The sequence below is a fragment of the Opisthocomus hoazin genome, chromosome 7 (assembly GCF_030867145.1).
Source record: "Opisthocomus hoazin isolate bOpiHoa1 chromosome 7, bOpiHoa1.hap1, whole genome shotgun sequence".
NCBI classification, from domain to species: domain Eukaryota; kingdom Metazoa; phylum Chordata; class Aves; order Opisthocomiformes; family Opisthocomidae; genus Opisthocomus; species Opisthocomus hoazin.
Window position 1 is genome coordinate 49,992,021 of NC_134420.1, and position 12,703 is coordinate 50,004,723.

General features: G+C 40.8%; 1 protein-coding gene across 11 annotated transcripts in view; it reads left to right on the forward strand.

The window, feature by feature from the left end:
- Positions 1-12,703, forward strand: part of NRXN3 (neurexin 3) — a 1,053,133-nt gene that overhangs the window by 319,724 nt on the left and 720,706 nt on the right. For all 11 annotated transcript variants that reach the window (XM_075425785.1, XM_075425786.1, XM_075425781.1 and 8 more), the window contains one exon: positions 8,497-8,935. In XM_075425785.1, the coding sequence (XP_075281900.1) occupies positions 8,497-8,935 (439 nt within the window). The remainder of the gene's footprint in view (positions 1-8,496; positions 8,936-12,703) is intronic.

A 12,703-nucleotide genomic window follows, 5' to 3' on the forward strand; every position in this document is an offset into this window, starting at 1 on the left:
TTCCGACATTTTGGGCACCTCCTCCCCCCTCCTGCTTCACCGACCTTGGTGTCTGCAGAGTTGTTTCTTTCACGTCGTCTCACTCCTCTCTCTGACTGCCCTCTCCCCGCAGTTTTTTTCTTCCCTTTCTTAAATATGTTATCAGAGAGGTGTTACCACTGTTGCTAATTGGCTTGGCCTTGGCCAGTGGTGGGTCTGTCTTAGAGCCAGCTGGCACTGGCTTTATCTGACATAGGGGAAGGTTCTGGCAGCTTCTCATAGAAGCCACCCCTAGAGCCCTCCAGCTACCAAAACCTTGCCATGCGAACCCATAACACGAGACCAAATGGAGGTTGAATAGAACATGAAGCAAGAGGCAAGTTCAAGTTTGTGCACCTGAATCCACAGTGAAATGCCTTAAACATTTTGTCATGACACAAAGGCGAACTCTGCTGCTGTTGAATATCAGTAGTTTACTTTTTCATCTGAATATTAACAAGTATCAGCTGGTTTTTAGGAACAGACTGAGAAATCTTATTTCTCAGAGCATTTCTTTTAGCTTTAGTAGTAAAGACAAAATCTCTCCTTGTCTTCACTTACAGCTTTTGGCTAGTGAGCATTTCTGTTGACCTCAAGTTGGCCACAATGATGTGAGGAATATACTTCTGAAAATACTGAGTTGAAGGGGCTTTCTCACCATTGCTTAGAAAATCTGTGAAAAAGTTGTATTTTAAGAAATCCAGAAGCTATACCTTATTTCCTGTGATCCCTTTCTTTATATGGAGCAGAACTTGAAGTTTTTGTAGGAAGGAAAGAAGAGGACTTGACACTTCCACAGCAAAAGAGCATTCATCCTCAAATCATAGTCTATGCTACAACCAGCTCTGCTTAATCTTCCTGCTGGCTATGCTTTGCCTTTTCCATAGCTGAGGAAACAACTTTTGTCATTGAGGCTAATACAGAATCCTTCAGCAGCATTTCTCTTGCAAGTATAAAGGCTTCTCCCCCCCTGTACAGTGTCATGACTTTTTTCATAAATAAATATACATAATTTCTAATGGTCCCATCATGTTTGTCTCAAGATTCAATTGTGGGGTCTGCTCTTCCCTTTGAAATCAAGATTTTCTGCAACAGTAGACCAAACCAATTAGCAGTCAGTGTATCCCAGCATGGAGGACGCAGAAATCCACCCATGTGATAAAATGAATTCTGTGCTTATTGCTACCTGTTGAAAGGAAGGAATCCAAGAAGTAGGTCATTTGACAGCCCTGATTTTCTGTAGTTTGAAAGCTGCAGTGCAGCACCAAGGGTAAGTAAGGCTGTAGAGTATTTGATGGTTTAGTCGCTTAGCAATATTCATAGCTAACATAAGCAGCAGGCTCGGTATATGCAAAAATGTATTGTACGGCTCTAGATGCATGCTAGAACTGCAATAAGTATCTGTAAAGCAACTTTTTTTCCCCTAAAGTTTGGAATCTCACTCTTTTATATATTTGGCTGGTTGTAAGGCAGATATCATAAATCTTATTCCAAAAAGGCATAGATAGAAATGTTTGGTCTTTATCTTTCTGTATTCGAAGGTGACAGGTAAGGCAGTGAGATGGACTTTGATCTGCCTTAATCTGTTTAAGCTTTCTCTGGGATACCCTGTGAATGATTTGGGTTGGTGTTAGCTCTGTAGCAACTGTGAACGCACTCCAGTGTCCTAAAGTCTCATAAAAAGTAGGGACTTATTTTTTGGCTTAAGGGATAGTTGTGACCACAATGAAGTACTGGGTCCTCTGTCTTCAGTATCTGTTAAAGAAATATTCTCACCAGACCAGTTGAAGAAATTTCACCTTGCATTTTTCAGTCCTTTTTTGGTGGCACCTTGAATCCCTTTTCTTTCTCTTGATAACCTGCTTCAGGGAGTGCTTCTCTATCTTCCTACAAATCTTCTGAAACAAAATTAATCTCTCTCCTCTTCTAGAGTTTTCCACTAAACTTAAAAGTTATTCAGAACCCATAATTGATTTCAAGGTGGAAAAAATTTCGTAGGGAAGCTTGAAATAGTTCTGCCTTATTGTTTAAGTGTTCTACTCACCATGTTCCTATTTTTAGCTGGGTAAACACAAGTTCTTTGTTAAACATAATTCAGAAGAAATGTAGGATTGCATTACTTTAGTCAACATAACACAAATCATATTTGAGTCTTTTTTGTTGGGTTTCAGTTACTTTACATCAAACATCAATGTATTGTTTCTCATGATAGGTAAATTAACTCCTGGAGTGTGTTGAATAGTGATTGTGTTTGTTACCTGAATATAGTTGTTAACCCAGTGAACCGTCAAATACGTTTAGACCAGGTATACACAGTCCACATACAGTTCTTTAAATAAGTATAGCAGCTTTACCCCTCACTGAAGCCTTGGATAGCTCCATGCATAGTCTGTCCCAAATGAAAAGTGAAGCACTATTAGCTGGTGTGGTTTTTTTTTCTAGTTGCTGGTTAGGGCAGGATAGAAACACATAGTTCTGGTAAACCAGCTGATAAACTGTAATTTATTAATCTGCAGGAACTTGTCTGGTTCAGTGCTGTTACCTTTAAGGAAGGCTTAGAAAGGCTCTAGGCTGAATGCCTCACAGTGAGCCCTTCTGAGAAGTGATACGGACAGTTGGTGCAGGGGGCAGCCTGTGACAGAAAAAAGCAGTTGGCGATACACGGGACGCAGTGGGTGAACAACTTGGCTGAACTTCAGAGATGCTTTTCATAGCTAGCTAAACTTATGCAGCCTTCAGGTTATTGCCCTTTTTCATAATGATTCATGATGGTCGTCTTCTACTTCGCTAGGCGATCAGTGGCCATTCCCGTTTGGAGCATGCCTGTGTCCACTCTGCACCGAAACCCATGTTTCCTGCTTAATAGCACCAACTGGGAGAGGAATTTTTATATTGGCTACTGGCCAAGTCTAGCACATCATTTTTACTTACTTTTGTTGCTCCCTCTCTATCTGCATCTTCACTTGATTGCAGAGAGATGCTTTTCATCATTGTGAAAAGCCATCTGATTAGAGCTCTCATTAACCCATGAGTGAAGCTTCTTATAAGTTTAGCTGAAGAAATTCCTTGAATGCTTCAGAATTGCAAAGCTGCCATTTTTAAGAAACCTCAAAACTAGATTGCCAATTTGTTTTAGCTCAGCTTAAAACAAACCCTTCTCTCTCAGCAGATTTAAAGGAAACCTATTTTACTGTAGATCTCTTTATCCCTCAGAATGTCTCGAATGTCATGGAATTCTACCGCTGATATCAGGGATTGTGTATCTGGACTGTTCCATCCCTGACCATCCATCTGTACTGGCCCAATTCATTTAACAAGGGCACTGAACAGTCAAAATTTTCCTCTTTTAAAGTCTGTTTAAAAGCAGTCCTCATGGAAAATGAAAAAATACTTTTTCAATTGTTCTAATTTCATTTTTGGGATATGAAGTGATTTTAAGATTGGAAGCATGAAGGTTACTTTTCAAATGCTTTGTGCATAGCTTTTGCTAGTCATTTTCTTACCCTTTGTCTTTTCTACCTTCCTTCCTGAAGTAACTGTAAAGTGGACGTGCGTGTCTGTACCAGGAATCACCTCCTTGACTCCCTTGGGCCTCTTGACATTCTCTGATACATGTATCAGACATGGAATGAACTCAAGCATGTCTCTGTTTAAACAGGCAAGAGCAGCTGTGTTCAGAAAGCCATCTGATAAAAATGAACACATATTATGGGCACTGCTTTCATTGCTTTTCTTTATTCTAAACTGTGTCCCAGGGTGGCAGAAGACCATGTGCTAGTGAGGGACAGCTCTTGGAGTTGGTCATGGCCTCATTTGAAGTTAGAGGTATGGGTTTCAGTCAGTATTTTGGTATATCCTGAAAAACCCTCAAGTTAGTTCAGACATTGCCGATAAACTGAGACTACGAGGTACAAGTGTTGTGCAGATGATATGTACTGCTGGCAGACAGCTTCCTCAGTAAAACATCAAAACATTTCTTCTCTGGCTTGCAGCAGGCGACTCTCTAAGACACTAGTTCTTGAAGCTCGTATATTTAGAACTATAGAATCAACTTTGTTCTCCTAGACTTTTTATATACCTTCCTTTTTAATAGTAGGTTGTAAGGTAGGATTGCAAGCATATGAAAAAACCTTACTGAAAGCACTGGTGGCAAGTCAGACCAGAACTGACACAAGCATCTTCTCCTTTACCAAGCAGTTTTAACATTTGTGAAGGATGTGTTTCATCTGTCCTGGAAAACTGCTCTGAAGTATCTGTTGATTTCATTAAAACACAAAGATTCATAGGTTATGAGGCCAGAAAGAACCATTATGATAATCTAGGCTGATTTGCTATATAATTAATTCCCATCTCACTATGTCTTTTAGAGAAAACAAGATACTGTTTTAATTTAAAGTTTGCCAGTAGCAGAGAACACACCATAACCTGTAGCAAATTATTACAATAGCAAATTACCCTCATGTAAAAATACGTCATAATATTTTAAAATGTGAATTTCTCTAACTTCAATTTCTAGCCCCCGGATCCCATTATTCCTTTGTCACATGGATTGAAGAGCCCTCTATTGCCAAATTCCATTTTCTGTACAGGTACTCATAGATTGTAATTGAATCACCCTTTAACCTCTGCCTGTTAAACAGACTGAATTTGAATGTTCTGCACTATAGGACATGCATTCCAGTCATTTAATTATATTCCATTTTCTCATTGTTGAACCTTTGGTTTAACAGTTGAACTGCGGATATCAGAAGCTGCCTTAGCATTTCATTGCCCATGCCAGAGATGCTGTTGTCTCTGTTCCTGCTCAGGATTCACGTTGAGTTTACACCCAAGGATTATTTTTATCCTTTTGTTTATAGTGCTGAGGGTTCTGGTGTACCTGATTATATATCACAATCTTGATGTCCAGTGTGGCTGTCGATAACTCTAGTCACCTCTGTGAACATTTGTACTTTTTCCTTGAATACAGATGCATTTTAAATTTCTCACACTAGGTTGTGGCTTTGGGTTTTTTTTTAAAGAAGGTAATGTAAAACAACACACACTTCAATAACAGAGGTTCACACTGGGGTGGATCTACTTCTTTGGAAAGATTGAATTCAGAACTCTTGTATCTATTCAACATCCTTTCTACTCTCTTCCCCAAGTCTTCCTTTGTGCTTGCTTTCTTGGTCCTTTCTTTCAAACTTGCTCTCAGATCCTCCATTGTTAGTGACTTTCTGGGTTACAACTAACTCCATGAAATTTTGTCTAGATCCTTTGAAAGTCTTCTGTCTCAAGGATTCTCCTGCCGTGGTGCTGGTATGACTAATGAAATACAAGGCAGTCTGCAGCAAACTCCAGATGTAACCTGTATGTGGCTCACCTGAGAGCTAGAAGCTGCTTACATATATGGAAGCATAATGCTTCTACCAGCAACCTGAAGAGGCTGCTGATAACAGATTGCTAAGTCATGGCTTGACACAACCCAGCACCAGCCATCAATCATATATAGGGTATAGTGCTATCTGTCCGCTCGTCTCATGTGGAAAGGCTGCGTCAAAATACAGTTTAGAGGAGTGCTGGTTTGAGTAACTGTTAGTATAATCCTAGAAGGGCAGTTCTCCTATGTTAGGATCGTTAAAATCACAGTTTATTCAGGCTTGGGATTCTTGTGCCCACCAAAGCAACTCCAAACTGGGGTGAAACCAAACATGCAGTGTTGCGATGAAGTCGTACCTGTCAGGGAGTCCTGTATGTATGTGTTGGCAGAAGGACTCTGTCCACAGGAATCCCTGTTCAGTTATCCTCTTTCCCAGGCTGTCCCTGCAGTGGGACAAGGAACAAACTGTGCACAACCTGCTATACACATAGATTCATGAAGAACATGGGAAAAGCCCTAGTGGGCCTGAAGAACAGTCAATCTGTTTACCCAGTGTTCTGCCTCCAATAGCAGCAGGTGCAAGTGCTATTTAGGCAGAGTGTGTGAGCGTGGCTACTATCAGTGGTGCATTCCCCTTACTACTCCCACAGCATCCACTGCTATTGGATTAGGATTATTAGAAGGTCCATCCCTTCCTTTTCGCTTTAATAGTGGCTTGTGGACTTGCTGTCCATTTATCTTTCTGGTTCCTTTTGAGCCTGCTGATGCTCTCTGCTTCCACGACCTCCTGTGGCAGCAAGTTCAAGAAGTTCACTACCCTCTGTGTAAATAAGTACTTCTAAAAATCCATTTTAAATGGATATTCTGCAAGTATCAGTAGTGCCTCCAGTTCTATTATTGCTGGATTTTTCAAAGAGCAGTTCTACATTAACCTTCTCCATTTGCTGTAAATTTCAATCATGTTTTTTCTCAGTCATCTCCAAATATAAGAGCCCTGGCCTTTTCAGACTATCGTCCTGAACCATCCTGCTCCATCCTCTTAATTGTTCTATTTAGTTTTGTCTGTACCTTCAGCTCCTCTGTTTCCTTGAGATGCAAAGACAGGACTGCATGCAGTGCTCAGAACTAGCGTTTGTGGAAAGCACTGGACTTGCTGCACACACAAAGTACGCGCAGAAGTCGTGGGCAGTCCAGATGGCTGCGTGGGCGTGGAGTACATCTCATGCTGCTTATGCGTGACTTTCCTGGATGCGGAGGTAGCTGCAGCTCATCGCTGCTGTTTGGCTGAGGTGCACCTCGCTGTCTGGCAGGAGGGGGAGGCTGTAATGCACAGCCTTGCTGAGTCACTGGAAGGAGGTGTGTGGTCTGTCTAGCGAGGGCGTTTGACACAGTTAATCCGTAGAATGAAACTACTACAGTCCCACAAATTGAAAATACATTTTTATTCCTGCAAATTATTAATAGACTTTATGTTTTTGAAGTCTGTGCGAGGGCAGGGTTCTTTATTAGGAATTGGAGTAAAGTAAGCTATTGTGGGTCAATACTGTCCTCTGCTGGGAGGAACTGCAGCTTTGTGCCATGACTCCAGATGGGAATGAACAGCAGGCTTCTCCTTTCGCTCTGATCTAGGTTGCTTTGCCTTTGCAACAGGAAAATCTGATGCTGTTCTGGCTGCAGTGGGGAAGTTCTCCTTTAATGCTTAGTGAAAGCTGGAAGTTCTTCACTTGCTACAACTGTGTTGAATTGAGATTTCATTTGTTTTTCATCCTGAGGTCACCTACTTTAGAAGCTTATCCCTCATTCTCTCCTTTGTTTGCCTTTTAATATTTACTGCACACTCATTTCTCTGACTTTCTTGTCCTATTTGTAGAATTAACAATGCGTATCTCCTTTCCCTTCTCTTTCCATAGCAAATTGCTGACAACTCATCCTTCTAGCACTTTGAAAGCAGAAATCAAATGTGTGTGTGTGTATATGCTATATATAATAGACACAAAGTATTTTAAAATAACAACTCCAAGATGAAATCAGCCTTCAGTAGTGTTGTAGAACATGAATTCAGTCATAATTGCGCTAGTTGAAGAAATACTTTACTTGCTGAGGTGCCAGCTCCACATTTAGGAAGCATGTTAGGTGGTTGAGAGGAAGTACAGCTTACAAATATTTCAGTTTTGTGCCTTCTTTAGTCCCTGCCTCTGAGAATGGCACGGCACAGAGAAGAGTCATCTTTGCCAGGAATTTATTCCGTGCCTGTGAGAAAGACAAGGGCAGGAGGTCTGGACTCCTGACCAAGCCAGGCATGTTCAGGAGTGCTTGTCTGTTTGGGACTCTTCTCTTGGATAATTTCTATCTGTGTAGCAACACAGAATCCGGAGTTCTGGTCCTTAACCCAGAGGGAGTAAGAGTCCAGGTACTGATTATGTACAGGCTTTTATTTGTTAGCATTGAGAGCGCAGGTTTCTTGAAGTGAAAGTGTCTCCATAGCAAGTTTGTGCCTGTAGTAATCTAAGATTTCTTGGTCAGAGAAATTTAAAGTCTGTCTTTATTTTTTTTGTTGTAGCTTTTTAGGAGCCACAGGGCAATTGCCAACAGTTCACAGCAACTTGCTTAATTTTTTTTGCATCTCTCTCCTAGTAGTTAAATGGGCTTATAGGAATAATAGAGAAATGACAGTGGCGATACAGAGTTCCCTGCTGTGGCTAGCAGAGATGGACTGGAGGTTACACTTTGTTATGTATTTTGTATGGGATTTATGCAAATATAACAGCATGATACCAGACTCACACTGTATTTTATGTGCAAAAGCCTTTACAGCAGAGTGGGCCTGTGGTAGAGTTAATTGTGGTAGAGTTAATTGTTCTCACTGTCCTTCAGTTAAATGTTCTCTTCTGCCTGCTTTTCTGATCTATGCTCATTGCAAAGTACCCATTGCTATCATTTCTATACACACTCCTAGTTGTGCTCTTTCCCTCTGTCATTGTGTCAGACTCTTGCATGGTCTCCTTTCTGTTCCCTACTGCCTTTTTGGAGAAGCTTATGTCCCATGGCTGGAAGTAATTGGGGTATTTGTACTGTATGTAGGATTGATGTATGATATTTTTGCTTGTGCCTGGCAGGTTGTTTATAAGAATAACGACATTCGTCTGGAGCTGTCTCGCTTGGCACGGATTGGTGATACTAAGATGAAGATCTATGGGGAAGTGAAATTTGTATGTGAGAATGTGGCTACACTGGATCCCATCAGCTTTGAGACACCTGAGGCCTATATTAGTCTTCCTAAATGGAATACCAAAAGGATGGGCTCCATCTCATTTGATTTCCGAACCACCGAACCCAATGGACTGATCCTTTTCACCCATGGCAAGCCTCAGGAGAGGAAAGATGCCAGGAGCCAGAAAAATACAAAGGTGGACTTCTTTGCAGTTGAGCTTCTAGATGGGAACCTCTACTTGCTGCTGGACATGGGCTCTGGGACCATTAAAGTCAAGGCCACCCAGAAGAAAGCCAATGATGGAGAGTGGTATCATGTGGATATTCAACGAGATGGAAGATCAGGTAGAGTGATGACTTTTTCTTAAGTAGATTTATCTTTCAGATCCAGACCTAGGGCTGTGTATTAATTCTCAGAATCTTCAAAACCTGTTAGGTATGAGTCACTGTCTTACAAAAACTTAGTGTTACTCCACTGATGTTTATCCAGCAAAGCAACGATGTGAATGGCTAGGTTTTCATTAAATGTTTAGTGTGAACTTTGGATAGCACATCACAGAGGCAATCTATTAATATTTTATTCACAATACTGAGATATTCTGGACCTATCGTTACAATTAAATGTGTAATTCTAGTGAAGATGTCTTTGTAGGCCATGGTAAGGTGATCCTTAAGATCCTTCAGAAGCGTTATTGTTTCACTCTTGGTTTGAGAAATTCTCACTGATCTACTTTGGGTTTCTGTTCAAAAAGAAAATTCATAGAAATCAAATAAAAACTTACTGCTGTGACCTGATATTACCATCTTCTCCTGGGTCTTGTGTCTTTAAGGAGCGGGGATTTGGGATCTTGTCACAAGGAAAATAAAAGTAATGGATACAACCAGTGACCAAATTATGTTGACAAATCAACATTTTCATTCTATTCTGTTTCCTTTAGTATCCTGTAGTTTTCAGTTAGGTTTCTTTACTCTCTTGGGTGCTAAATTCTAGTCTTAATATCTGAGTCGGCATTCAGTGGAAATTCCTTTGTTTCCTCACAACTTCTCATTTTCAAAAATGTGGTTTAGTTTATTTCTAATAATATACCTACTATGCAATTACCAAGAGATATTTTGTTTGTTTCTAGTGCTGGATATCAAGCTAACATACTCATGATATACTCTGAAATTGTATAAGGAAACAAAATGATCAAATACTGTAACTTCATCTTTAGAATATGTGAACAATTGTAGTTGATGTCTTCCTGAACCATTGGGATCTCAAAGCCTGGCCGTACATCTCTTCAAAGGGACTTCTGCTTACATTTGCAAGTGGATTTGGGATTTGTCTCATGATCTCCAGATGATAGCTTTAGGTGCCTAATTTTATGTTTCCAGTTGCTGAATGCTGTTAGTAGAGAGAGCATGGTGCTAGAATTTGCTTCCCCTGAGTTTTCAAAAGAGCTGACTTTTAGATACCATGCAAAGCCTAGCTGTTTGAACAGGTCTTTGCCTGAAGCTAGTTTTTCTTTGATGATGTGAACAGTTTCTTTGTATTTGGCATGGTGCTCTACTAGGACTTAATATGTCTGGCTATATTTGCTATCTCCTAAAGACATCGATAGGAACATTTTATAAAGGAAGCCATAAATAAATAGAGCTTTGATTTCTTTAGAATTGCTAAAATTTAATTAACTTCCAAGGATAAACTCAATTAGTTGCATTCAGTACTGCCTTCAGTTTTGCTTGCTCACTTGGGGACTGTCTGGTCCCTGGAAAGGCAGCTGCAAAAAGAGAAGAAACAAAAATGACACTAAGCTCTCTGATAAGAAAGTTTGTACAAAACCTAGGAAGAGGGAAACGCGTTCGTTTGGACTAGAAGGGTGTGACAGACGGCATTGTTACTTGGTGGATGAGACTGTATGACCAACTTGTTGCTTGGCAGGGAGATTTGTCATCTTCTGGACACTTATTAGAGATAACAGATTTTGCATTAAAAACACTTTGTTCAACAGGAATTAAGACGTTTGTACGTTCTTGTCTTCTCTTTTTTTTTCCTTTTTTTTTAAATTGCATTTTCTGCTGACAACGATTACTGGGTCAATGGTCCTAGTGACTGATGTCTTGTCGCCCCAGAAAAGCAGGACACTGGCACAGATTTCGTCACACCATACCTTTAGCAAGCATCAACTACTCTTATCCAGTGGTACTTTTGGTAGGTGTGAGAAAGAATTTCAGGATCTCTTCTTGTTTAGTCCTTAGCTTTTCTTCCACTTGTGGATCAGTTACACCTTGTAGATTTAAAAATTATTTTGAATTTTTTTTTTTAACGTGGGTGCCTGTCATGTAGGAACAGAACTGAAATAATGAATTTACTTAATGTATGCTACAAAGCAACTGTTTGGGTTTAATGAGCTAGTGACGTAAAGGTTCTGATTCTCATTACTTAAGCAGCCAGGCCTGTATTAGATATCATGTCTTCCATTCTTCACATCTCTGTAACAGTCCAAAACTTTGGGCTCTGCTGAGATTAGTAAAGTAGCCTAAAAATTCAAATATTGAGTACTGCAGTGTACTAAGATGGGAAGGATCACAAATGCCAGGGAAGCATGGCAGTTGTGCTCAAACAGCCTCTGGCACCTCTAGTCCCCTTAGGCTTTGTGTATGCTTCGGTTCACGTTGGCTGCCAGAGCAACAAAAGCTGTTTTTTCTATCTGCTCTGACAGCGTGGACATGGACACCCAGTGTCCTGTAACCTTTCTGTCCTTGCGGAAAGCTCCTACCAAAGGGCCACAAAGCCTGCCACACTAAGCAAGTTACACAAGACTCTTCGGCTGGTCATCAGCTATAAAACACACATTTTGTCCCACCCACTCAGACTCTGAAAACCTTACTGGAAGGTTTGGTCTGTGGTTGCATCAATACACTGCTTCGTGTACCAACTCTGCCCTCAAACTGTGGTCTTTTGGTCTGTTTGTTGTATAGCCCTGCACAAAGTGCCAAAGGGACTGGAAAGGAGATGCTTAGATACTTCTGATTTCTCAAGACGGGACGTGATCTACCTAAACAGAGTTGCAAATATGGGATTTGGAAAAGAAAAAAAAAAAAGGATGTCAGCTGGTGTGACTGCTCCTTCCTAGAGTCAGTTCAGAATTTCACCATCTCAGCAGCTTGGTCTTCAAAGTGCTGCACATCCGAGCTAGTACCATCTCCTTACAGGAACAGTTGCAGGGTAGAAAACACTGGCAGAAAGTTTAGGTTGCTGTCTAGCCCATTTCCTTTCATCATCTCCTGCTCTTCCTTTAGGCTTTACACTTCTCCTTGGGTATCCAGTATTTCTTCTCTTTTCAGAGATTTCTTTACCTTTGTGGCTTTTGCAGGTGGTGTTTATTTGCTTCAGAGTAGTAGCTGTCTGGAGCTCAGCCCTCCAGTATTTTGGTTTGTTCTGGTCTTGTATTTGTACTCCACATGCTGCTTTTGAGGAGTAACAGCGGCAATGCTGGAAGGAGGCCTGTGATCCTGCGGCTCTGTGACATGCTGCCTTTACAACTGTGGGTGTATCGTCATGTCTTCTCTTTTCGTTCTTTGTAAAAGGGAAAATGTCTGCGGTGCTGCAGCTTGTTTTTACAAAATGATTCATCAAATAACCATGGTTCTCTTTGAGCCTTTAATTTGTAACGCCTCTGTTGCTTCTGGCACTCTGCTGCCTCTGACATTATTCCTAAATTATTACTGAACATCACGCACGTGAAATACCTTGTGTCTGTGTCATACGTACTGTTCTCTAAGAAGGCACCTATTACAACTGAAGAAAAAGCGTGTTTACATGACTGCGCTGTCTCAGAGACACAAAACAGAGCTAACTCTATTAACTAGACTCTCCCACCTTATCATAGGGGTGTATGATAAAAATGCAACGATGTGGAATTAATCTTAAAGCTTGGATAGCTGTCTCTGAGGACAGACTTTCTTGATGACGAGGCAATTGGATGTGACGATTTATAGCTAGGGAGAGTGAATTACTGATTTTTTAGCTGAGTGTCTGGTGGGCAGATGTCCTTATCGGGAAAGCTGCTGAATGCTCTTCTGAAGAGTACACTGCTCAGGGATGCGAGACCTGCATTATGTTCCCTG